This window comes from Pristiophorus japonicus, chromosome 7, assembly GCF_044704955.1.
Source record: "Pristiophorus japonicus isolate sPriJap1 chromosome 7, sPriJap1.hap1, whole genome shotgun sequence".
Lineage (NCBI taxonomy): Eukaryota > Metazoa > Chordata > Chondrichthyes > Pristiophoridae > Pristiophorus > Pristiophorus japonicus.
This window is the reverse complement of record NC_091983.1, coordinates 194451-222017: the sequence shown is the minus strand read 5'-3', so window position 1 is coordinate 222017 and position 27567 is coordinate 194451. Positions and strand designations below refer to the sequence as shown.

The 27567-nt window shown below is 47.7% G+C and overlaps 1 protein-coding gene and 1 pseudogene across 2 annotated transcripts in view; one reads left to right on the top strand and one right to left on the bottom strand.

Moving 5' to 3' along the window:
- The window catches only part of arid4b (AT-rich interaction domain 4B), a 212052-nt gene that overhangs the window by 176041 nt on the left and 8444 nt on the right, over positions 1–27567 (top strand). For both annotated transcript variants that reach the window (XM_070884649.1, XM_070884648.1), the window contains 2 exons: positions 4228–5394; positions 26399–26509. In XM_070884649.1, coding sequence (XP_070740750.1) covers positions 4228–5394; positions 26399–26509 — 1278 coding nt within the window. The remainder of the gene's footprint in view (positions 1–4227; positions 5395–26398; positions 26510–27567) is intronic.
- LOC139267669 (5S ribosomal RNA) lies at positions 17915–18033 on the bottom strand (annotated as a pseudogene).

Genomic DNA, 27567 nt, shown 5'->3' with positions numbered 1-27567 from the left:
CAGAGCTAATGCTATTTATAAAGGACGCACTTATTTGTACTGCAAAAATGGCCACCATGCTAGTTTGTCTCTGGTCCCCTTGGAGGATAAGCCACACCCTGAAGTTTCACTGGAATGTGTAACTGGAACCGCCCATCCCAAGGTCTCACTGACTTTGCAAATTGTAAGTTGATCCACTTTGACTTCCTGAAGCGAAAGAGGACAGAGCTCCCTCGAAGATAGCGAAGGCCAGCCAAAGTGCCTTAGTGCAAGTGCATGCCGCCCCCAACCAAAGTGCCTTACCCCAGGTAAATGTATTCTCCCCCCCCCCCCCCCCCACCACCACCACCATAGATGGGGCATTGTGTATGGATTGTTAGCAGGTTTATTTATTGGGTATGAAGTGAATAGTGACAGCGTCGTGACTTCTGGATATCATCCACTCCAACGATATCCCTTGTAGGTGGTTGGAAGAACGTGATCCATTCTCTGCCTGCTGCCGCTGCTCTCAGCCCCCTGCCCACAGGCCCCCTCAGCCCGCCACTCTCAGTAACCCGCCGAGATCAGGTCGGCAGTCTCGAGCCTCAGGTCTTGCTTCTCGGCACCACGTGGAGGGAATGATTCGGGGCCGAGAGGGGGGGACGGAGCTTGACCGACACACGTCTGTCAAAAAAGGTGCAGTACCAATAGTTACATCGATTTATAAACCATCCTGGACTGTTTCCAAGGCAACAGTCCTATTCTGGTGTCGTGGACTGGACACACTTGTGGTTTATTCCACCTCAGTTTGGTTACTGCCTGGTAATCACCATTGGGTGGGCTCTTTATTCTCTACTCTGGTCTCGGAGTCAGAAGGTCATGAGTTCAAGTCCCACTCCAGAAACTTGAGCACATAATCTAAGCTGACACTGTAGTGCGGTGCTGAGAGAATGCTGCACTATTGGAGGTGCTGTCTTTCGGACGAGGTGTTAAACAAAGGCTGTCTCAGCTGACGTCAAAGATTCCATGGGACTATTTCGAAGAAGAGCAGGGAGATTTCCCCCGTGTCCTGGTCAATGTTCCACGACCGCGCAGCTCTTTTGATCTCCCCACAGCCAGCTCGCCAGCTTGTAATGCGAAAAACTGCACATGTGCAGTATTTCGATTGGGCGGCACTGTCCCTTAAAGGGGCCATGCACTCAAAATAAATAAATAAACTGATACATTAGTCCTGATCAATATTTATCCCTCAACCAACATCATTAAATGTCAGATTATCTAGTCATTATCACATTGCCGTTTGTGGGAGCTTGCTGTGTGCAAATTGGTTGCTGTGTTTCCTAATTACAACAATGACTACACTTTAAAAGTACCTCAACGGCTTTAAAGCGCTTTAGGGTGTCCTGAGGTTGTGAAAGGTGTTATATAAATGCAAGTTATTTCATACTGGACATGGAATTTTCCTGTCACTGACTGTAGATGACTTCTCGCTGAAACCTGAAGTAATGGAGTCGCAATAATTAATGAATCTGTTAACATCCTCCCACAGCAAGGACTTGGAGAGCATTGATTGGTTGGTGCCCATACTGACGCTGCAACTAATACAATAAACCCACACGTTGAATCCAGGGGGAAGAATATTCCAACAGAAAGTACTTGTGGCGGTAGCTTTTTAGAGCAAGAACAAAAGAGGGGACAGAGGAGCGAGAAGAGGAGTGGGGGGGAAAGGAGTGAGAGTGAGGGGGAGAGAGGATGAGGGGGATGCTGGAGCACAAGACATATACAGAGCGAAAGAATAGGAACAGAATGAGACACATACTGAGGGAAGAGAGTTAGAGGGGGGAGGGAGAGAGATACATGTACTGAAAGGAGAAAATGTGGCGAGAGAGAGAAGGGGAGATGGAAGCAGGTAAAGGGTGGTGGGAGAAACAGGTGGACAGAGGGAGAAGGGGAGGAGAGATGTCCAGGAACCTCCTTAAATTAGTAACTTCAAAAACTTTTTTTTTTTTTAAATTGTCCTCTGTTCTTGACGACTAACTTAGTACAATAACTGAAAACATTTTATTCGGTTTTCTTCTAAACTTTACTTGTGGCTCTCTTTCTTCAAACTCTTGGTTCCTTTATTCATTGGTGAACTCGAAACTGCGTACTTACATTTATGTGCACCAATCGAACTGACTTGTGATCCCACGAAAGACAGAACAAAGTTGCATTTGTACAGTGCCTTATGACTTCAAGATGTCCAAAGTGCTGCATACCAATGAATTATTTTTTGGCGTACAGTCACTGTTAAGTAAGTCGGTGACTGCATCCAGTGAAGTCCCATCAGCAGTAATGGGATAAATACAAGTTAATCTGTTTTTAGTTGATTTAGCTGAGGGTGGAATGTTAATCAGGACACCAGAAGAACCGCCTGCTTTTCTTCAAATCGTGTTTTTTGGGAAATCGTGTTTGACAAATTTATTAGTTTTTTGAGGATGTAACTGGCAGGGTAGATAAAGGGGAACCGGTGGATGTAGTATATTTGGATTTCCAAAAGGCATTCGATAATGTGCCACATAAAAGGTTATTACACAAGATAAAGGTTAATGGGTTTGGAGGTAATATATTAGCATGGATAGAGGATTGGTTAACAGACAGAAAGTAGGAATAAACAGATCTTTTTCTGGTTGACAGACTAACCGCAAGGATCAGTGTTGGGACCTCAGCTATTTACAATCTATATTAATGAGCTACATGAAGGGACCGAGTGTAATGTATCCAAGTTTGCTGACGATACAAAGCTAGGTGGGACAGTAAGCTGTGAAGAGAACACAAAGTGTCTGCAAAGGGACATAGATAGACTTAGTGAGTGGGCAGTAAGGTGGCAGATGGAGTATAATGTGGGGAAATGTGCGGTTGTTCACTTTGGTAGGTAGAATAGAAAAACAGAATATTTTTTAAATGGTGAGAAACTTTTAAATGTTGGTGTTCAGAGAGATTTGGGTGCCCTTGTGCAAGTAACACAGAAAGCTAGCATGCAGGTACAGCAAGCAATAAGGAAGGCAAATGCAATGTTGTCCTTTAGTGCAAGGGGGATGGAGTATAAGAGTAAGGAAGTCCTGCTACAACTGTACAGGGCCTTGGTGAGACCACACCTGGAGTACTGTGCACAGTTTTAGTCTCCTTATCTAAGGAAGGATATACTTGCCTTGGAGGCGGTACAACACAGGTTCACTAGATTGATTCCTGGGATGAGAGATTGTGTAGAATGGGCTGATACTCTCTGGAGTTTAGAAGAATGAGAGGTGATCTCATTGAAACATACAAGATTCTGAAGGGGATTGACAGGGTAGATGCTGAGAGGTTGTTTCCCCTGGCTGGAGAGGCGAGAACTGTGGGGACACAGTTTCAGAATAGGGGTAGGCCATTTACGACCAAGATGAGGATTAATTTCTTCTGAGGGTTGTGAATCTTTGGAAATCTCTGCCCGAGAGGGCTGTGGATGCTGAGTCTGAGTATATTCAAGGCTGAGAGAGATAAGATAGATTTTTGAATGATAAGGGAGTCAAGGGATATGGAGATAGGGCGGGAAAGTGGAATTGAGGTCAACGATTAGCCGTGATCTTATTGAATGGCGGAGCAGGCTCGAAGGGCCGTATGGCCTTCTCCTGCTCCTAATTCTTATCTTCTTAAATAATACCATGGGATCTTTTACGTCTGCCTGAGTAGGTGGAGAAAGCCTCAGTTTTTGGTCCCACCCCTAGCAGCACAGCCCTCCCTCAGTCCATTGGTGTGTCAGCTTAGGGTATGTGCTCGGGGTCTGGAGCGAGGCTGGAACCCGCTCGGAGGGGAGAGTGCACCAAGCTGACACTTCAATAAAGATTGCAGCTTAAAGCAGCCTTAAAATGACATGCACGCCGGGTTTGGTTCAGCACTGGTAAAGATGCGCATCTAGAAAGCGTGCACCGACACAGTAACAAAGGTGCATTCTGCTGCACCACCTGTGTGTAGACGCTGTACTTGGGAAATCCGGCCTCTTAGTTTAGTTGTATTTGTGTACTTTCTGCTAACTTCTTTAATTGTGTCAATTTATTTTTGAGTGTTACCTTTGAGTTAGGGAAGAGCGTGTGATTTATTTATTTAGCCTGTGTTCATCCAGCTTTAAGATGAGAGGAAATTGGCACTGGATAAAAGGATAACTGTGATTGGGTCGAAGGCATTATTGGGATGGTGCGATACCTCTTGCCTTTTCAGTCGGATTTATTTGTCTGTGTTTTCTACCAACAGGTTCAGGGAGTTCCGAGGAGAGCGATGGCGAGGCCCCCTGGAGGAAAGGCCCACAAGGGGACACAGCGACGCCGGAGAGGAAGGAGCCAGCCCTTCAGGATCAGAGGAACCTTCTCGGCGCTGGACTGCCCGGAACGCCTCCAGCCGGCACCAAGTTGGGAAGCATCTCGGACTCCTTGGAATGGGTAAGAAGAGGGCAGCCTTCCGAGGATGAGGAGGAAGAGGAGGAGGAGCCCGTGAGATCTAATTCTGCGGTCCAGAAAGAAGCGGCAGAAAGGTGGACAAAATCGCACATGAAGCGGGCCCGGAGGAGAAACTTTGGCGCCGAAGACTGGACGAAAACAGGGTCGCCTAACCGCAAGGGTGAGAGGTCGAAGGGCAAAGAATCTCCCCTCAACACTACAAGCAGCAGCAGCAGCAGCTCCGATGAGGATAGTGAAAGAATTGAAGTTAAAAACACTCTCTCCAGAAAACATAACGGACTGCAGGAGAAGAGGAGACCGCTACACACTACTGCTTTATATTCCGGTTTCTCAGAAGTGCCTGAGAAAAGGATCAAGCTTTTAAATAATTCTGAATTAAGGGCTCAGAACGTAAAAGTGAAGGACAGGAAAGACGTGTGGTCGAGCATCCAGATCCAATGGCCGAAGAAAGTCCTGAAGGAGCTCTTCTCCGATTCCGACACTGAGACCACGTCGTCCCCGCCCGTGGCTCTCGAAGAGGCGATGCCTGAGGCACCGGCCGCGACTGCCAAAGAGGAGGAGAGGCTGCCCGCTGTGGAGGTGGAGCCCGCACCGCCCGTTATCTCCCCTGTCAGGCCCAGCGAGGAGAAGCCGGCTGAAAAGCTGGACAAGAAGGGCGAGATGCCCAGCAGCGGCAGCAACTCTGTGCTCAACACTCCGCCCACCACCCCCGAGTCTCCCGTCTCCGTCACGGTGACAGAGGCCACCAGGCCACAGCCCAGCGCCGTCCTCCCTCAGACCATGGCTCCCAGCCGGGAGGAAGCCCAGAGTGTGAGGAGTGAGACTGACAGCACCAACGAGGTGGACAGTGTGACGGGGGAGTTGCAAGAGGGACAGTCGGAGGGCAATGTCTCCCCAACGGGGTTTGACGCCAGCATTAGTTCCAGCAGCAGCAATCAACCCGAGCCAGAGCACAAGGAGAAAGGTAAGGGAGCATCTGAAACAAACGTGCACCCAACTCAAATTGTCGCAAAGAAATTGGCTGGAATTTTAGTATCCCTCTTCGTGCGTGCGGGTGTGTGTGTGTGTGCGTGTGTGCAGGTGTGCGTGCGTGCAGGTGTGTGTGTGTGTGTGTGCGTGCGTGCGGGTGTGTGTGCAAGCGTGTGTCTGTGTGTATGCATGCAAGTGTGCGCCAGTGTTTCCACTACACTAGCATACTTGTACTGAAGTTTTCATTTCCCGCAGCTTTGCTGTTAAAATCCTTCATAAATCGCTGACTTTCGTTGTTCCGAAGGAGAATCTTGCTCCTTGAGGCAGCAGATTGGAAAACTGGAAATGTAACGCCCCTATTTAAAAAAGGAGGAAGACAGAAAGCAGGAAACTATAGACCAGTTAGCCTAACATCTGCGGTTGGGAAAATGTTGGAGTCCATTATTAAAGAAGACATTTGGAAAAGCAAAATTCGGTCAAGCAGAGCCAGCACGGAAATCCTGAAGGGGAAGTCATGTTTGACAAATTTGCTGGAATTCTTTGGGGATGTAACGAACAGGGTGGATAAAGGGGAACCAGTGGATGTGGTGTATTTGGATTTCCAGAAGGCATTCAATAAGGTGCCACATAAAAGGTTACTGCACAAGATAAAAGTTCAAGGGATTGGGGTAATATGTTAGCATGGATAGAGGATTGGCTAACTAACAGAGAACAGAGAGTAGGGATAAATGGTTAATTCTCGGGTTGGCAATCAGTAACCAGTGGGGTACCGCAGGGATCAGTGCTGTTTACAATCTATATTAACGACTTGGAACGAGGGACTGAGTGTAATGTAGCCAAGTTTGCTGATGATACAAAGATGGGAGGAAAAGCAATGTGTGAGGAGGACACAAAAAATCTGCAAAAGGACATAGACAGGCTAAGTGAGTGGGCAAAAATTTGGCAGATGGAGTATAATGTTGGAAAATGTGAGGTCATGCACTTTAGCAGAAAAAAAAATCAAAGAGCAAGTTATTATTTAAATGGAGAAAGATTGCAGCGGGACCTGGAGGAACTTGTGCATGAAACAGAAACGGATAGTATGCAGGTACAGCAAGTGATCAGGAAGGCCAATGGAACCTTGGCCTTTATTGCAAAGAGGATGGAGTATAAAAGCAGGGAAGTCTTGCTACAGTTGTACAGGGTATTGGTGAGGCCACACCTGGAATACTGCGTGCAGTTTTGGTTTCTGTATTTACGAAAGGATATACTTGCTTTGGAGGCAGTTCAGAGAAGGTTCACTCGGTTGATTCCGGAGATGAGGGGGTTGACTTATGAGGAAAGGTTGAGTAGGTTGGGCCTCTACTCATTGGAATTCAGAAGAATGAGACGTATAAGATTATGAGGGGGGCTTGACAAGGTGTATGCAGAGAGGATGTTTCCACTGATGGGGGAGACTAGAACTAGAGGGCATAGTCTTAGAATAAGGGGCCGCCCATTTAAAACAGAGATGAGGAGAAATTTCTTCTCTGAGGGTTGTAAATCTGTGGAATTTGCTGCCTCAGAGAGCTGTGGAAGCTGGGACATTGAATAAATTTAAGACAGAAATAGACAGTTTCTTAAACGATAAGGGAATAAAGGGGTTATGGGGAGTGGGCGGGGAAGTGGAACTGAGTCCATGATCAGATCAGTCATGATCGTATTGAATGGCGGAGCAGGCTCGAGGGGCCGTATGGCCTACTCCTGCTCCTGTTTCTCATGTTCTTATGAAATGGTTGAACAGCATTTGTGGGAATGACATCCAGGTTTGATCATCGTACAGTTGTGTTCTGATTGATATAGAATCATCGAATGGTTGCAGCACAGGAGGCCATTCGGCCCGTCGAGCCGTGTCAGCTCTCTGCAAGAGCACCTCAGCCAGTCCCACTCCCCCGCCTCAGCCAGTCCCACTCCCCCGCCTCAGCCAGTCCCACTCCCCCGCCTCAGCCAGTCCCACTCCCCCGCCTCAGCCAGTCCCACTCCCCCGCCTCAGTCAGTCCCACTCCCCCGCCTCAGTCAGTCCCACTCCCCCGCCTCAGTCAGTCCCACTCCCCCGCCTCAGTCAGTCCCACTCCCCCGCCTCAGTCAGTCCCACTCCCCCGCCTCAGCCAGTCCCACTCCCCCGCCTCAGCCAGTCCCACTCCCCCGCCTCAGTCAGTCCCACTCCCCCGCCTCAGTCAGTCCCACTCCCCCGCCTCAGCCAGTCCCACTCCCCCGCCTCAGCCAGTCCCACTCCCCCGCCTCAGTCAGTCCCACTCCCCCGCCTCAGCCAGTCCCACTCCCCCGCCTCAGTCAGTCCCACTCCCCCGCCTCAGTCAGTCCCACTCCCCCACCTCAGCCAGTCCCACTCCCCCGCCTCAGCCAGTCCCACTCCCACTCCCCCACCTCAGCCACTCCCACTCCCCCACCTCAGTCAGTCCCACTCCCCCGCCTCAGTCAGTCCCACTCCCCCGCCTCAGTCAGTCCCACTCCCCCACCTCAGTCAGTCCCACTCCCCCACCTCAGTCAGTCCCACTCCCCCACCTCAGCCAGTCCCACTCCCCCACCTCAGTCAGTCCCACTCCCCCACCTCAGCCACTCCCACTCCCCCGCCTCAGTCAGTCCCAGTCCCACTCCCCCACCTCAGTCAGTCCCACTCCCACTCCCCCGCCTCAGTCAGTCCCACTCCCCCGCCTCAGTCAGTCCCACTCCCCCACCTCAGTCAGTCCCACTCCCCCGCCTCAGTCAGTCCCACTCCCCCACCTCAGTCAGTCCCACTCCCCCACCTCAGTCAGTCCCACTCCCCCACCTCAGTCAGTCCCACTCCCCCACCTCAGTCAGTCCCACTCCCCCGCCTCAGTCAGTCCCACTCCCCCGCCTCAGCCAGTCCCACTCCCCCGCCTCAGTCAGTCCCACTCCCCCGCCTCAGTCAGTCCCACTCCCACTCCCCCGCCTCAGTCAGTCCCACTCCCACTCCCCCGCCTCAGTCAGTCCCACTCCCACTCCCCCGCCTCAGTCAGTCCCACTCCCACTCCCCCGCCTCAGTCAGTCCCACTCCCACTCCCCCGCCTCAGTCAGTCCCACTCCCCCGCCTCAGTCAGTCCCACTCCCCCGCCTCAGTCAGTCCCACTCCCCCACCTCAGTCAGTCCCACTCCCCCGCCTCAGTCAGTCCCACTCCCCCACCTCAGTCAGTCCCACTCCCCCGCCTCAGTCAGTCCCACTCCCCCGCCTCAGTCAGTCCCACTCCCCCGCCTCAGTCAGTCCCACTCCCCCACCTCAGTCAGTCCCACTCCCCCACCTCAGTCAGTCCCACTCCCCCACCTCAGTCAGTCCCACTCCCCCGCCTCAGCCAGTCCCACTCCCCCGCCTCAGCCAGTCCCACTCCCCCGCCTCAGCCAGTCCCACTCCCCCGCCTCAGTCAGTCCCACTCCCCCGCCTCAGTCAGTCCCACTCCCCCGCCTCAGTCAGTCCCACTCCCACTCCCCCGCCTCAGTCAGTCCCACTCCCACTCCCCCGCCTCAGCCAGTCCCACTCCCCCGCCTCAGTCAGTCCCACTCCCCCGCCTCAGTCAGTCCCACTCCCCCGCCTCAGTCAGTCCCACTCCCCCACCTCAGTCAGTCCCACTCCCCCGCCTCAGTCAGTCCCACTCCCCCGCCTCAGTCAGTCCCACTCCCCCGCCTCAGTCAGTCCCACTCCCCCGCCTCAGTCAGTCCCACTCCCCCGCCTCAGCCAGTCCCACTCCCCCACCTCAGCCAGTCCCACTCCCCTGCCCTTTCCCTGTAGCCCTGCATTTTTTTTATCCTTCAGGTACTTCTCCAACTCCCTTTTGAAAGCTGTGATTTGAGTCTGCCCCCACCACCCTCTCAGGGAGTGCATTCCCGATCCTAACCACTCGCTGCGTAAAAAAAGTTTTTCCTTATGTCATCTTTGGTTCTTTTGCCAATCACCTTAAATCTGTGACCTCTGGTTCTCGACCCTTCTGCCAATGGGAATAGTTTCCCTCGATCTACTCTGTCCAGACCCCTCATGATTTTAAACACCTCTATCACATCTCCTCTCAACCTTCTCTGCTCCAGGGAGAGCTACTCCAGATAACTGAAGTTCCTCATCTCTGGAATAATTCTTGCAAATCTTTTCTGCACCCTCTCTAAGGCCTTCACATCCTTCCTAAATTGGACACAATACTCCAGTTGAGGCTGAATCAGTGTTCTATAAAGGTTCAGCATAACTTCTTTACTTTTGTACTCTGATCCTCTATTCATGAAATACAGGATCCCGTAATCTTTTTTAACCGCTTTCTCAACCTGCCCTGCCACCTTCAACGATTTGCGCACATATCCCCAGGTATCTCTGTCCATGCACCCCCTTTAGAATTGCAGCCTTTAGTTTATATTGTCTCTCCTCATTCTTCCTACCAAAATTTATCTTTTCTTTTTTTAATTTCATCTGCCACGTGTTTGCCCATTCCACCAGCCTGTCTATGTCCTCTTGAAATCTATCACTATCATAGAAACATAGAAAATAGGTGCAGAATAGGCCATTCGGCTCTTCGAGCCTGCACCACCATTCAATATGATCATGGCTGATCATGCAACTTCAGTACCCCATTCCTGCTTTCTCTCCATACCCCTTGATCCCTTTAGCCGTAAGGGCCACATCTAACTCCCTTTTGAATATATCTAATGAACTGGCCTCAACAACTTTCTGTGATAGAGAATTCCACAGGTTCACAATTCTCTGAGTGAAGAAGTTTCTCCTCATCTCGATCCTAAATGGCTTACCCCTTATTCTTAGACTGTGACCCCTGGTTCTGGACTTCCCTAACATCGGGAACATTCTTCCTGCATCTAACCTATCCAATCCTGTCAAAATTTTATATGCTTCTATGAGATCCCCTCTCATACTTCTAAATTCCAGTGAATATAAGCCTAGTCTTTCATCATATGTCAGTCCTGCCATCCCGAGAATCAGTCTGGTGAACCTTCGCTGCACTCCCTCAATAGCAAAAATGTCCTTCCTCAGATTAGGAGACCAAAACTGAACACAATACTCCAGGTGAGGCCTCACCAAGGCCCTGTACAACTGCACTAAGACCTCCCTGCTCCTATACTCAAATCCCCTAGCAATGAAGGCCAACATGCCATTTGCCTTCTTCACCGCCTGCTGTACCTGCATGCCAACTTTCAATGACTGACGTACCATGACACCCAGGTCTCATTGCACCTCCCCTTTTCCTAATCTGTCACCATTCAGATAATATTCTGCTTTCCTGTTTTTGCCACCAAAGTGAATAACCTCACATTTATCTACATTATACTGCATCTGCCATGCATTTTCCCACTCACCTAACCTGTCCAAGTCACCCTGAAACCTCTTAGCATCCTCCTCACAGCTCACACTGCCACCCAGCTTAGTGTCATCTGCAAACTTGGAGATATTACATTCAATTCCTTCGTCTAAATCATTAACGTATATTGTAAATAGCTGGGGTCCCAGCACTGAACCTAGCGGTACCCCACTAGTCACTGCCTGCCATTCTGAAAAGGACCCGTTTATTCCTACTCTTTGCTTCCTGTTTGCCAACCAGTTCTCTATTCACGTCAATACATTGCCCCCAATACCATGTGCTTTAATTTTGCACATTAATCTCTTTTGTGGGACCTTGTCAAAAGCCTTTTGAAAGTCCACATCCACTGGTTCTCCCTTATCCACTCTACTAGTTACATCCTCAAAAAACTCTAAGATTTGTCAAGCATGATTTCCCTTTCATAAATCCATGCTGACTTGGACCGATCCTGTCACGATTTTCCAAATGCGCTGCTATTACATCTTTAATAATTGATTCTATCATTTTCCCCAACACCGATGTCAGGCTAACCGGTCTATAATTCCATGTTTTCTCTCTCCCTCCTTTTTTAAAAAGTTGGGTTACATTAGCTACCCTCCAATCCATAGGAACAGATCCAGAGTCCATGGAATTTTGGAAAATGACCACCAATGCATCTACTATTTCTAGGGCCACTTCCTTAAGTACTCTGGGATGCAGACTATCAGACCCTGAGGATTAATCGCCCTTCAGTCCCACCAGTTTCCCTAACACCATTTCCTGACTAATAAGGATTTCCCTCAGTTCCTCCTTCCTGCTAGACCCTCGGTCCCCTAGTATTTTCGGGAGGTTATTCGTGTCTTCCTGAGTGAAGACAGAACCAAAGTATTTGTTCATTTCGTCTGCCATTTCCTTGTTATAAATTCACCTGATTCTGACTGCAAGGGACCTAAATTAGTCTTCACTAATCTTTTTCTCTTCACATATCTATAGAAGGTTTTGCAGTCAGTTTTTATGTTCCCTGCAAGCTTACTCTCAGACTCTATTTTCCCCCTCCTAATTAAACCCATAGTCCTCCTCTGCTGAATTCTAAATTTCTCCCAGTCCTCAGGTTTGCTGCTTTTTCTGTCCATTTTATATGCCTCTTCCTTGGATTTAACACTATCCCTAATTTCCCTTGTTAGTCACGGTTGAGCCACCTTTCCTGTTTTATTTTTACTCCAGACAGGGATGTACAATTGTTGGAATTCATCCATGTGATCTTTAAATATCTGCCATTGCATATCCACTGTCAGCCCTTTAAGTATAATTCGCCAGTCTATCCTAGCCAAATCACGTCTCATACCATCAAAGTTTCCTTTCTTTAAGTTCAGGACCCTGGACTCTGAATTAACTGTGTCACTCTTCACCTTAATGAAGAATTCTACCATATTATGCTCACTCTTCCCAAGGGGCCCCGCATGACCAGATTGCTAATTAATCCTCTCTCATTACACATCACCCAGTCTAGGATGGCCTGTTCTCTAGTTGGTTCCTCGACATATTGGTCTAGAAAACCATCCCTTATACACTCCAGGAAATCCTCCTCCACAGTATTGCTACCAGTTTGGTTAGCCCAATCACTATGCAGATTAAAGTCACCCTTGATAACTGCTGTACCCTTTTTGCATACGTCCCTAATTTCTTGTTTGATGCTGTCCCCAACCTCCCTACTACTGTTTGGTGGTCTGTACACAACTCCCACTAGTGTTTTCTGCCCTTTTGTGTTTCGCAGCTCTACCCATACCGATTCCACATCATCCAGGCTAATGCCCTTCCTTACTATTGCATGAACCTCCTCTTTAACCATTAACGCTACCCCACCTCCTTTTCCTTCCTGTCTATCCTTCCTGAATATTGAATACCCCTGGATGTTGAGTTCCCAGCCTTGGTTACCCTGGAGCCATGTCTCCGTAATCCCAATTACATCGTATCTGTTAACAGCTATCTGCGCAGTTATTACAAATGCTCCTCGCATTGAGACGCAAAGCCTTCAGGCTTGTTTACTTAACACTCTTTGTCCTTTTAGAATTATGTTGTATATCTTCCTCCTGTCCGAAAAACAACCGTTCACCACTGCTCTCTGTTTCATGTCACTTAGCCAATTTCATGTACAGGTTGTCACTTCCCCTTTTATTCCATGGACTTCAACTTTGCTGGTAAGGTAAGTAAAATGAAGTGACAGATAAAGGGCTGACTGGGCAGGTGACAATAAAAAGCCTAATGCCAGTGATGCCCACCTACAATATAAGGGTGTGCTGATTGTGCAGACGGCAAACTTGTACATAGTTAGTTTGGACCGATGTCCAACTTGCGCGATGTAAGTGGACATTCGAATCCAATGTGCGTCCAAAGTGAAATGGAACGAGACTCCTTCAGAAGTCCCACTTCACTTTGTTGTTCATCATCATCATCATAGGCAGTCCTCGGAGTCGAGAATGACTTGCTTCCACACTAGAAATGAGTTCTCAGGTGACTGAAGAGTCCAATGTGGAACCTCCAGTCTCTGTCACAGGTGGGGCGAACGGCTGGGTGGGGTACCTGGGTTGCCGCGCGTTCCTTCCGCTGCCAGCGCTTGGCTTCAGCATGCTCTCGGCGAAGTGCCTTCCCGGATGCTTTTCCTCCACTTTGGGCGGTCTTGTGCCAGGTGTCGGTGGGGATGTTACATTTTTTTTAAGGAAGCTTTGAGGGTATCCTTGAAGTGTTTCCTCTGCCCACTTGTGGCTCGCTTGCCGCGTCGGAGCTCCGAGTAGAGCGCTTGTTGTGGGAGTCTCGTGTCAGGCATGCGGACAATGTGGCCCGCCCAGTGGCGGCCAATCCCCGTACTTTGCTGTAGTGTCAGGTTGAGCCCCTGTGCCAGATTCAGGCTGCCTTTACAATGTAAGCAGTGTCAGTGAGACCACTTGGCATCAACACTGCAGTTGTGGTGTAACTGTAGCTTAACACTGTGTGGGATGAGCAGGGAGAGTATGAGAGAGAATGTTATATCAAGTCTATTTCAAACAATATGTTTTAGTGTGAAAGATCCAGCGATCTGTTTAATAACTCGAGCTCCTTTGGATGGAATGACTTTGATCTACTTTAAGAGAATGTACACTGAGTTACAGTAGGGCTTTTTGAAAGCTGTAGGCTTCACTCCTAAAAGTCAACTTCAAATTTAAATTTACACAAACTTTTTCAGTTGTGGATATTTGACATATTTAGCTGAATTGTATCGCTTTAAATTCATTTTTGAGATATAGCTATCACTGGCAAGGCCAGTAGTGAGAAGGTGGTGGTGAGCCGCCTTCTTGAACCGCTGCAGTCCGTGTGGTGAAGATACTCCCACAGTGCCGTTAGGGAGGGAGTTCCAGGATTTTCACCCAGCGACCATGAAGGAACGGCCGATATATTTCCAAGTCAGGATGGTGTATAACGAGGGGAACGTGGAGGTGGTGGTGTTCCCATGCACCTGCTGCCCTTGTCCCTTTAAGTGGTAGAGGTCGCGGGTTTGGGAGGTGCTGCCGAAGAAGCCTTGGTGAGTTGCTGCAGTGCATCTTGTAGATGGTGCATAATTGCAGCCACGGTGGTAGAGGTCGTGGGTTTGTGAGGTGCTGTCGCAGAAACCTTAGCGAGTTGCTGCAGTGCTTGCTTAACACACTGAGGTTTTTGGAGATCGGGCAGGTTTGAGCAACATTATCAGGGTTGAATCGTTATAACTGCGCAGATGGTGGTGGTCGAACAGCTTGTGGATGTAATGACGTTTGGGCGGGGTGTGAGATACTGGTTTCTGTCTCACTGCTGTCAGGGCCATGCCTCCTTGGGGGAAGGATGGACACATTCCCATTGTTTTCGGTCCCCGCCACAGCCTGAGGTTCCTAGCTCCCGACAGCATCCTTCTATCTGAGGCTCAACCACACTATTCGCAACCTTGGTGTCATATTTGAGCCTGAATTTAACTTCCGACTACCATCGGCAGCATAACTCAAACCGCCTATTTCCACCTCCATAACATCGCCTGACTCCGCCCCTGCCTCAGCTCTTCCACTGCTGAAACCCTCATCCCATGCCTTTGTTACCTCTAGACTTGACTATTCCAAAGCACTCCTGGCTGGCCTCTCACATTCTATTCTAGGTAAACGAGAAGTGATCCAAAACTCGGCTGCCCGTGTCTTAACTCGCACCAAGTCCCGCTCACCCATCACGCCTCCTGTGCTCGCTGACCTACATTGGCTCCCTGTAAAGCAATGCCTCAATTTCAAAATTCTCATCCTTGTTTTCAAATCTCTCCATGGCCTCGCCCCTCCCTATCTCTAATCCCCTTCAGCCCCCAACCCTCCCGAGATATCTGCGCTCCTCAAATTCTTCCTTCTTGAGCATCCCTAATTATAATTGCTCCAACCATTGGTGGCCGTGCCTTCAGCTGCCTGGGCCTTAAGCTCTGGAATTCCCTCTTTAAACCTCTCTCTGCGCCTCTTTCCTCCTTTTAAGACGCTCCTTAAAACCTACCTCTTTGACCAAGCTTTTGTCACCTGCCATAATTTCTCCTTTTGTTGCTTGGTGTCAAATGTTTTGTCTTGTAATACTCCTGTGAAGTGTCTTGGGATGTTTTAAAGGTGCTATATAAATATAAGTTGTTCCTATTGTTGTATCTCCAACTTGAAATGCCTGACCATTAGCTGCTGACACATGCCCATATGGTTCTCGTGGCAGGAGGGTCATCTCACTGATGGTAACAGTAACTGCACACACTAGGGGGAGGTTAGTGTTGATATAAAAAACATTAAAATAAACTCATCCCTGCTTTATTTCTAAATATTGTTTCTAATGTTATGCAAATTATAATTATCTGCCCTCTAGTGACAGTATTGAAAATATTTCCCTTTTTGTCTGAAAAGGTTTCTGTTTGTGCTGCAGGCGAGGAGATCAAATATACAAAATTTCACTTTCCATAAGGGGCGTGTTTGAAATAGTTCTCAGTGCTGGCCTCTCGTTAGAATGAAAGAGTTTGCATTTACAAGGCACCTCATCACTTCCTCAAGGACATCCAACAGCCCCTCATAACCAGTCCTTTTGAAATACAGTCACTGTTCTATAAACAAACACAGCACATCTGGGACTGCACAGATGGCCAACGTTAATCCGTGTTTGGGGTTGGTTGAGGGGAGCGATGTTGGCCCATGAAGATTCAACTCTTCACAAGAAAGAACTTGTATTTATATAGCGCCTTTCTCGACGTCAAGACGTCACAAAGCACTTTACAGCCAAGGAAGTGCTTCTGAAGTGTAGTTACTGTTGTAATTTCAGGAACGCAGCAGCCAATTTGTGCACAGCAAGCTCCCACAAACAGCAGTGTGATAATGACCAGATAATCTGTTTTAGTAATACTGGTTGAGGGATAAATATTGACTGGGACACCGGGGATAACTCCCCTGCTCTTGGAATAGTGCCACGGAATCTTTTACCTCCACCCAAGAGGGCAGACGGGGGCTCGGTTTAACATTTCCTTTGAAAGACGGCACCTTCGGCAGTGCAGTGCTCCCTCAGCTTTGCATTGGGAGTGTTGGCCGACATCTGGAGTGGGACATGAACCTACAACCTGTTCACTCCGAGGCAAAGGTACTTACAGTCGAGTCAATGATTGTTTCTCTGGAAGTGTAATGGGGCAACACACACCAGCAAAGAGTCTGTGTCTTAAGGAGGGAGAAATGTTATCTGTGGTGGGGGGGAATCTATTTGATATTGTATGGAGGCCACAGCATCTGGACTTGTCGTAACAGTGTAACTGATCGAAAGGTGGGCAGAATTTACACACGCTGATTTTGTCCTACATTGCCTGTCTTTGTTAAATACTGTTAGAAATATAATGGGCTCCAGCAGCAGCACTGGTTTAGTACGAGTCTAATCCAATCCAACCTCACTTCATAATAGCTGGTCGCTCAAATGGCTGCTCCTTGTGAAATATAGCCAGAAATTAGCTTTTCGTGTACCTGAATAACAGACAAAAATTGCTGGTCACGGGAATGTGGGAAGGGAGGACCTTGAGACAATCACTATCACTAGCGGGGTAGTGCTGGACAGGCTAATGGGACTCAAGGTAGACAAGTCCCCTGGTCCTGATGAAATGCATCCCAGGGTATTAAAAGAGATGGCAGAAGTTATAGCAGATGCATTCGTTATAACCTACCAAAATTCTCTGGACTCTGAGGAGGTACCAGCAGATTGGAAAGCAGCTAATGTAACGCCTCTGTTTAAAAAAAAGGGGGCAGACAAAAGGCAGGTAACTATAGGCTGGTTAGTTTAACATCTGTAGTGGGGCAAATGCTTGAAGCTATCATTAAGGAAGAAATAGCGGGACATCTAGATAGGAATAGTGCAATCAAGCAGACGCAACATGGATTCATGAAGGGGAAATCACGTTTAACTAATTTACTGGAATTCTTTGAGGATATAACGAGCATGGTGGATAGAGGTGTACCGATGGATGTGGTTTATTTAGATTTCCAAAAGGCATTTAGATTTCCAAAAGGTTACTGCAGAAGATAAAGGTACGTGGAGTCAGAGGAAATGTATTAGCATGGATCGGGAATTGGCTGGCTAACAGAAAGCAGAGAGTCGGGATAAATGGGTCCTTTTCGGGTTGGAAATCGGTGGTTAGTGGTGTGCCACAGGGATCAGTGCTGGGACCACAACTGTTTACAATATACATAGATGACCTGGAAGAGGGGACAGAGTGTAGTGTAACAAAATTTGCAGATGGCACAAAGATTAGTGGGAAAGCGGGTTGTGTAGAGGACACAGAGAGGCTGCAAAGAGATTTAGATAGGTTAAGCGAATGGGCTAAGGTTTGGCAGATGGAATACAATGTCGGAAAATGTGAGGTCATCCACCTTGGAAAAAAAAATAGTAAAAGGGAATATTATTTGAATGGGGAGAAATTACAACATGCTGCGGTGCAGAGGGACCTGGGGGTCCTTGTGCATGAAACTCTTTTGAGTTTACCTGAAAAAAAAACATAAACATTAAACCGTGCCACCCGCCTGGGTGACACAGCAGACATTTTCAAGGCCAAAAATGCTGAGAATCGTAGTCGGCAGGATTTGAACCCACGCGGGATACACCCAATGGATTTCTCGTCCATTGCCTTAATCACTCGGCCACGACGACTGTGTAAGCCTACTGCACCTGGTATTCCCAGGCAGTCTCCCATCCAAGTACTAACCAGGCCTGACTCTGCTTAGCTTCCGAGATCAGACGAGATCGGGCGTTTTCAGACTAGTGTGGCCGTTTGCAGGTGCAGCAGGTAATCAGGAAGGTGAATGGAATATTGGCCTTCATTGCGAGAGGGATAGAGTACAAAAGCAGGGAGGTCCTGCTGCAACTGTACAGGGTATTGGTGAGGCCGCACCTGGAGTACTGCGTGCAGTTTTGGTCACCTTACTTAAGGAAGGATATACTAGCTTTGGAGGGGGTACAGAGACGATTCACAAGGCTGATTCTGGAGATGAGGAGGTTACCTTATGATGATAGATTGAGTAGACTGGGTCTTTACTCGTTGGAGTTCAGAAGGATGAGGGGTGATCTTATAGAAACATTTAAAATCATGAAAGGGATAGACAAGATAGAGGCAGAGAGGTTGTTTCCACTGGTCGGGGAGACTAGAACTAGGGGGCACAGCCTCAAAATACGGGGGAGCCAATTTAAAACAGAGTTGAGAAGGAATTTCTTCTCCCAGAGGGTTGTGAATCTGTGGAATTCTCTGCCCAAGGAAGCAGTTGAGGCTAGCTCATTGAATGTATTCAAATCACAGATAGATAGATTTTTAACCAATAAGGGAATTAAGGGTTACGGGGAGCGGGCGGGTAAATGGAGCTGAGTCCACGGCCAGATCAGCCATGATCTTGTTGAGTGGCGGAGCAGGCTCGAGGGGCTAGATGGTCTACTCCTGTTCCTAATTCTTATGTTCTTATGTTCTTATCGAGGTGTTTGAGATGATTGAAGTTGATGATGGGGTAGATCGGGAGAAACTATTTCCTCTGGTGGGGGGAGTTCAGAACAAGGGGGCATAACCTGAAAATTAGAGCCAGGCCGTTCAGGGGTGATGTCAGGAAACACTTCTTCACACACAGGGTGGTGGCAATCTGGAACTCTCTCCCACAAAAGCTGTTGAGGCTGGGGGTCAATTAAAAATGTCAAAACCGAGAGTGATAGAATTTTTGTTAGAGAAGGGTATTAAGGATTACAGAACTAAGGCAGGTAGATGGAGTTAAGGTACAGATCAGCTATGATCTGGAGGAACAGGCTCGAGGGGCTGACTGGTCTCTTCCTGTTTCCCTGTCATTTGTGGAATGTCATGTCCTTTAGCTGATTCACTTTGTGTCTCTAAGTGACCCAGAATGGTAATCAGTGCAATCTTCTTTGTCTCAAATTTGGTCTGATAACGCTCCTGTGAAGCGCCTTAGGACGTTTTACTACGTTGAAGGCGCTATTTCAATGCAGGTTCTTGTTGCTCTATCAGTTCACTGGGGTTTAGGTGACTGCTAGTTTGAAGTGGAGTAGAATCAGTCATTGTTAATAACTAGAGTGTGTCAATGTTTCCAACAATGTGAGCACTGTAACTTTAATAAATAAAGACACTTGGGAAGAAATAAGATGGGAAAAGTTTAAATTGGATTGAATGTATTCAGGTCCAGATTTTTGCACTCCTTGTTCTTGGTGTCTTGGTGAATAAATGCCACCATATGGTGTATTGTGGTACTGACACACAGACCAGAAAAGTCCCACGGTTTTGTCTCTGCATTTACACAGCACTTTATCACATCAGTCAGTGAAATACTCTTGAAGTGTAGTCACTGTTGTAATGCCAACTTGCTCACAGCAAGCTCCCGCAAACAACAATGGCCCGATAATCTGTTTTAACGGCATTTGTTGAGGGATAAATATTGTGCAGGATAACTCCCCTGCCCTTGTTCCAAATAGTGCCATGGGATCTTTTGCACCTACCTGAGAGGGCAGACGGGGCCTCGGTTTGTCGTCTCATCCAAAAGACGACACCTCCGACAGCACTGTAGTGGGAGCGTCAGCTTGGATTATGTTCTCAAGTCTCTGGAGTGGATCTTGAACCCACCTTCTGATACTGACCCACGGCTGACCTGTCCTTGCGGTATTTGTAATGTCCCCAGCCATGTTAGAAACATAGAAAATAGGTGCAGAATAGGCCATTCGGCCCTTCGAGCCTGCACCACCATTCAATATGATCATGGCTGTTCATGCACTTCAGTACCCCATTCCTGCTTTCTCTCCATACCCCTTGATCCCTTTAGCCCTAAGGGCCACATCTAATTCCCTTTTGAATATATCTAACGAACTGGCCTCAACAACTTTCTGTGGTAGAGAATTCCACAGGTTCACAGTCCTCTGAGTGAAGAAGTTTCTCCTCATCTCTATCCTAAATGGCTTACCCCTTATCCTTAGACTGTGACCCCTGGTTCTGGACTTCCCCAACATTGGGAACATTCTTCCTGCATCTAACCTGTCCAGTCCTGTCAGAATGTTATATGTTTCTATGAGATCCCCTCTCATTCTTCTAAATTCCAGTGAATATAAGCCTAGTCGATCCAGTTGTATGTGAACTCTCATTCTGGCATCGCACCTCATTTCCTTTTCTCTGTGGTGGCAGCTCTGGCTCAAACGAGGAAAGATATCCAACTCCACACACAACTCAACTCAATAACATTGACTTATTCAACTCCATGTACATCAGTTAACCATGTGGCTCCTTGTGCAAACTGTGAATCTAATAGCAGCTAGTCTTGGCATATTGTTACAATCAAGGTATTCGCTATTAGATGTGTTTTCTCACTGCTCCTGTATCGGAAGCTCAGTACCGATCCACACCAGATTCTTTCCCAAGATGGCCACTGTTTCTCTGAAACAAATCCCACTGCAGTATTCCTGGTTCCTTGCAGTGGACAAGCTGTGTCAGGCACTCCGAATGTAGCACTTGAAATGCTGGAGAATAATGTTGCAAGGGAAGTTCTAACCCCTATACCAGCGTCAGTAATAGCTCTCTTGCCTCAAAGTTAGAAGGTGGTAGGTTCAAACCCTGCTACACATTTGAGCAGATAATCCAGGCTGACACTCTCAGTGTAGTACTGAGGGAGTGCAGCACTGTTGGAGGGTACTACCTTTCGGATGAGACGTTAACCGAGGCCCCATCTACCTTCTCAGTATTACAACACTATTTCAAAGAAGAGCAGGGGAGTTCTGGCCAATATTTAGCCCTCAACCAACACCTTCAGAATAAGATTGATATTCTGGTCATTGTCTCATTGCTGTCTGTGGGAGCTTGCTGTGTGACAAAATTGGCTGCCGCGTTTCCTACATTACAGCAGTAGCTACACTACAAAACAACAATATTTCTTTGGCTTTGAAGTGCTTTGGGATGTCCTGAGGCGTGAAAGGCACCGTTGAAAGGCAAGTTCTTTGGGGTTTATTTCTATCCTACAAGAGATCAGTGCAGCTGACAGTAAAAGCACTAGGACTCTGTACAGACAAGGAACTGAGAGTAGGGACACCTTAATATGTCCTCATAAGGCACTGCTCAAGTCACATTCAGAATTATTAGATAACCTTGGTCGGTGGGGTGGGGGGGGGGGGGTGAAACCTTCAGATGTCCTGCAGCTCACTCGCCTTTGGTGAGAGTCGGCAGCGATTTTAAGTCTGTGGTCCCTGCGTTGGATCGAGAAATCCTAGATTTTGTTGTTTGATTCGAGGTCAGTTCTATAGCAAAGAAGCTTTAACCAGGGAAGTGTTCTCTGACTCGCTGTCACACTCACTCACTCAGTTACACAGGAAATATTGACTGAAACTGTGCCAGAGATCCTAGCTTTTATCTCCCTCTCCCACTGCAGCCTCACTGCTGTAACATAGACAAAGAGCCGCACGGCCCTCGGTCAACAACCCTAAAGGTTGCGTATAAACCTATGAACAATGACGGAAAGGCAAAGAGCACCCAGCCCAACCAGTCTGCCTCACACAACTGCGACACCCCTTATACTGAAACATTCTGCACTCCACCCCATGTGATCTGCTGGGAGAGGCAAAAAAAACAGATTAAAATTTAGCGAGAAAAAATCTGGGAAAATTCCTCTCCGACCCATCCAGGTAATGGAAACTAGTCCAGGAGATCACCCTGGCCATATTCTATTCCCTGCAGTACTTACCTGCAGCACCGCCTAACAACAGGTCATCCAGTCTAATCCAAATTACCAGCTCTAGGTCTGTAACCCTGCAGGTTACTGCACTTTAAGTGCCCATCCAACCATCTCTTAAAAGTGGTGAGGGTTTCTGCATCCACCACTCTTCCAGGCAGCGAGTTCCAGATCCCCATAGCCCTCTGCATAAAGAAGCCCCCCCTCAAATCCCCTCTAAACCTTCCATCAACCACCTTAAAACTATGCCCCCTCATAATAGACCCCTCCACCAATGGAAATAGACCCTTACTATCCACTATGTCCAGGCCCCTCAATATTTTGTACACCTCAATGAGGTCTCCTCTCAACCTCCTCTGTTCCAATGAGAACAAACCCAGCCTATCCAATCTGTCCTCATAACTAAGATTCTTCATTCCAGGCAGCATCCTAGTAAATCTCCTCTGCACCCTCTCCAGTGCAATCGTGTCCTTCCTATTACACGGCGACCAGAACTGCACGCAGTACTCCAGCTGTCGCCTAACCAACATATTATACAATTTAAGCATAACCTCCCTCCTCTCATATTCCATGCCTCGGCCAAATAAAGGCAAGCATTCCGTATGCCTTCTTAACCACCTTATCCACCTGGCCTGCTACTTTCAGGGATCTGTGGACAAGCTCTCCAAGGTCCCTTTGTTCATCTACACTATTAAATGGCCTACTGTTTAATGTGTATTAGCCCTCCCAAAATGCATCACCTCACACTTCTCTGAATTAAATTCCATTTGCCACTGCTCTGCCCACCTGATCAGTAGATTGATATCCTCCTGCAGCCCATGACTTTCCTCTTCATTATCAACCACACAGTCAATTTTAGTGTTGTCTGCAAACTTCTTAATCATACTCCCTATATTCAAATCTAAATCGTTGATATACACCACAAAAAGCAAGGGACCCAGTACTGAGCCCTGCGGAACCCCACTGGAAACATCCTTCCAGTCACAAAAACATCCATCAATCATTACCCTTTGCTTCCTACCTCCAAGCCAACTTTGGATCCAAATTGACACTTTGCCCTGGATCCCATGGGCTTTAACCTTCATGACCAGTCTACCATGTGGGACCTTATCAAAAGCTTGCTAAAGTCCATATATACTACATCGTGTGCACTACCCTCATCGACCCTCCTGGTTACCTCCTCAAAAAATTCAAACATGTTAGTCAAGCACGATCTTCTCATAACAAATCCGTGCTGACTGTCCCTAATTAATACTTGCCTTTCCAAGTGCAGATTTATCTTGTCTTTCAGGAATTTTTCCAATAATTTTCCCACCACTGAGAGGTTAAGCTGACTGGCCTGTAATTACTCAGCCTATCCCTTTCCCCCTTCTTAAACAAGGGTACTATATTAGCAGTCCTCCAATCCTCTGGGACCATGCCCAGATCCAAAGAGGAATGGAAAATGATGGTCAAGGCCTCTGCTATTTCCTCCTTTACTTCGCTTAACAGCCTGGGATGCATTTAATCCGGGCCTGGGAACTTATCTACTTTCAAAGCTGCTAAACCCTTTAATACTTCCTCTTCAACTATAATTATTTCATCCAGAATATCACACTCCTCCTCGATAGCAGTATCTGCATTACCCTTTTTCTTTGTGAAAACAGATGCAAAGTATTTGTTAAGAACCCTACCAACATCTTCTGCCTCCACACAAAGATTACCCTCATGGTCTCTAAAAGGCCCGACCCTTTCCTTAGTTACCCTCTTACTCTTAATATATTTATGGAACATCTTAGTGTTTTCCTTAATTTTACTGGCCAAGAATTTCTCCTGCTCTCTCTTAGCATTCCTAATATCCTTTTTAATTTTGCCTCTTAACTTTCTATATTCCTCTAAAGATTCTAAAGTATTTAGCCATTGGTATATGACATAAGCGTCCCTTTTTTTCTTAATCTTCCGCTGTAAGTCCCTCGACACCCAGGGGGCTCTAGAGTTATTTTTTCCAGCCTTTTTCTTTAAGGGCACATGTTTGGCCTGAGCCTTCCGGATCTCCTCCTTGAATGCCTCCCACTGTTCCGACACTGATTTATCCACAAGTAGCTGTTTCAGATGCACTATGGCCAAATCACTCCTGAACTTAGCAAAATTAGCTTTTCCCCAGTTATTCCAGGCTTATTCTTGTCCTTATCCATAACCAACTTAAATCTGACTGAATTATGGTCACTGGCACCCAAGTGCTGTCCCGCTAATACCCCTTCAACCTGCCCGGCTTCATTCCCCAAAACTAAATCCAGACCGCCCCCAAGACCTGTAAGCAGCTGTTACTGTTGTGGGTCCCATTGCAACTAGCACTGTGGTTTCATTCTGATTAAATGTGGAATCTCAACCTCCGAAACTCTTTTCACCGTGAGTGAAGATGAAAAACATGTGAGACTGTCATTTCTACAGCGCCTTTCACAGCCTTAGGGTGTCCCAAAACACTTCCCAGCCGACTAGGTACAGGTTGAACCTCTCTTATCCGGGACTCCCTTATCCGGCACCAGCCCTCGTCTGGAGCCATTCCCGGGTGGCGCATGCGCAGAACGCGACTGGCAAAATCCTACTCCCCAATATAATCTTTCTCCTCGATCGGTTGCCTCCTCCTCGTCGCCCTGCTGGAACTCCTGCAGCCACAGTCCTTGGGCCTCTCGCTCCTCCCCACATCGCCCCCTCCTGGGGGGTCGGGCCGGCTCTTCGGGGGCCCCCTGTACACTGATTGGCTGACTGACTGACTGACAGTCAGTCCAGCCAATCAGCGCGCACACATACTTACCCCAGCAACAGCGCTTAAAGGCACAGTCCACCCAAACACGTGACCTCCCCACATTCGGCAAATATCCTTCATTTGGGACAGGCCAGGTCCTGAGGGTGCTGGTTCAGGGAGGTTCAACCTGAGGGAGTGCTGCACTGTCAGCGGTGCCTTCCTGAGATGTTAAACAGAAGCCCTGTCTGCCCTAAGGTGGACGTAAAAGATCCCACGACACTCTTCGATGAAAAGCAGGGGAGCGGGCGGGGGGGGGAGGGGCTTTCCCCGTTGTGCCTCAATCAACGTTACTAAAAACAGACCATCAGGTCATTCATCTTGTTTGTGGTGTGTGGGAGCTTGCTGTGCGCAAATTGACTGCAGTGTTCCCGACGTTACAACAGTGACTGCACTTCAAAAGTGCCTCGTTTGTGAGGCACTTTGGGATATCCTGAGGACGTGTATAAATGCAAGTTCTTTCTCACTGCTGAGCTATGGATCAAAACAAGCCTTTGAAAAGATTGCCTGGGTTCGGGAGCGGACAGAACTGAAGATTTGAGATTTGAAAACTTAAATGCAGTGAATGTACCTGCCTTGGCCATAATGTGGATGGGTGAGCTAACCGGGAATGGAGAGCAGTCTTGTGAACTCAGGCAGGTAGTAGGTTGGTCTATTCAGCTTTCTCCTCCACATTCCCGGGCCACAGGAACCTTATCCTCCATGCCAGATTTTCCATGTATCCCTCTCCCTCTGCTAGCTGCTGTAATCATTTACACCTCCTTTACACCCATCTTTTGTTTCTACACTTGTCCCATTTCCACCTCCTTTTGCCTTGCACCATCATCCCTTTTGTCATTTAATCACTCCTGCCCTCCACCCTATCACAGTCCTTCCCTTTTGTTCTTTCCCCGCCCTCTGACCCCACAACTGCTTTAAAAACTCTTCAATCTCTTCACATCTTCCAGTTCTGATGAGAGGCCATCGAACTGCAAGGTGAACAGTTTCTCTCTGCGCACACACACAGACCTGCTGAGTGTCTCCAGCATTTTCTCTCTTCATTTCGGATTTCCAGCATCCGCAGTATTTTTTGCTTTTGTGAGCTTTATTTGTACAATCCCAAAGCTTTTGGTTGTCACTTGCTGTGCGGAGAGGATGCAGGGGTTTCACCGAATGCATGTCTCCTGCAGAAGGTAACCTCGCAAAGGCTGCAGCGAAGAAATGGAGACTTGGTGCTCAGTCGAAGTAGGGGTGGGAGGAGGCGGGTATGGGTGTAGTAACACCGGCACAGACCAGTTGGGCTGAACATTCTCTGTCGTTGACAAGGGCGCCCTCTTGTGTGGAGCAACTAGTCCGACTCTGATCCAATCTGTCAACACTGTACTCCTGTGAAATGTCAGGCTTTATCATGTTTGAATGTAAAATGCGAGTGTTAGACATTGGAAACAGATGGCCCATTAGTGTAATGTGATTAGATTAGAGTGCTGCAGGCTGTACTTTCACAGTAAACTATTGTACTTGCCAACCATTTTTGACCATGTTGTAATTCCAGGTAGAAACGATTAAACAAGGTCGCTACTTATTCGAGGCATTCGGCATTCGGGATAATGCTGTTAACGTCGGTTTTACTTTGAGTTCTTTTGATCTGAAGTATGATTCCATTTTTCTTTTGTTTCTTTCCAGTTGCTACTGGTCACAAAAGGCCAAAAGACACTCAGGGAGGAAGCTCAACCAAGAAGCAAAAACGCAGTCACAAACGTTCAGGGATTAACAATAAAAAGAAAAGCCAGACTGGTGAGGACACTTGTGTTGAGCGGTATAAGTGGCCATGCTCCCTCTGTGGCCGATTGTGTGTGTTTCCTTTTCCCCTGGCTATGACCTCAGCTCTCCCCCATCTGCAACTCGTATTTGAGCAGCTCGCATCATTCTGCCTCCTGATTTCCTTCTCCACTTTCCCCACCCTCCGTCCTCCTCCCAAGGCTATAGACTCTGCTTTGTGGCTCCCAGCGACGTAACGATTGACACGAGCAGTTGTTCAACAGACCAGTCTCTGGAACTCCCTCCCTAAAGCTCGCCGCCTCTCTCCTCTTCTTTAAGATGCTCTTTAAAACCTACCTCTTTGACAAGGACCTATCCTAATATCTCCTTGTGTGTCGGTTTTTGTCTGATTACGTTCCTGGGAAGAGCCTTGGGATGTTAAAGATGCTGTATAAATACAAGTTGTTGTTGTATCTATGTCTTGAATACTTCATTCACATTCTAGATTGTAAAGAGGATTACAAAACACACCAGCTGGGATAATGTCCTCTTCCTTAACTTCCTTCAGTGAAGATATTGCTCAGAGAGAGTCTAAGAACATAAGAAATAGGAACAGGAGTAGGCAATACGGCCCCTCGAGCCTGCCCCGCCATTCAATATGATCATGGCTGATCTGATCATGGACTTAGCTCCACTTCCCCGCCTGCTCCCCATTACCCCTTATTCCCTTACCGCTCAAAAATATATCCATCTCTGCCATAAATATATTCAATGACCCAGCCCCCACAGCTCTCTGGGGCAGAAAATTCCACAGATTTACAACCCCGAGAGAAGAAATTTCTCCTCATCTCGGTTTTAAATGGGCGGCCCCTTATTCTAAGATCATGCCCCCCTAGTTCTAGTCTCCCCCATCAGTGGAAACATCCTCTCTGCATCCACCTTATCAAGCCCCCTCATAATCTTATATGTTTCAATAAGATCACCTCTCATTCTTCTGAATTCCAATGAGTAGAGGCCCAACCTACTCAACCTTCCCTCATAAATCAACCCCCTCATCCCCGGAATCAACCGAGTGAACCTTCTCTGGACTGCCT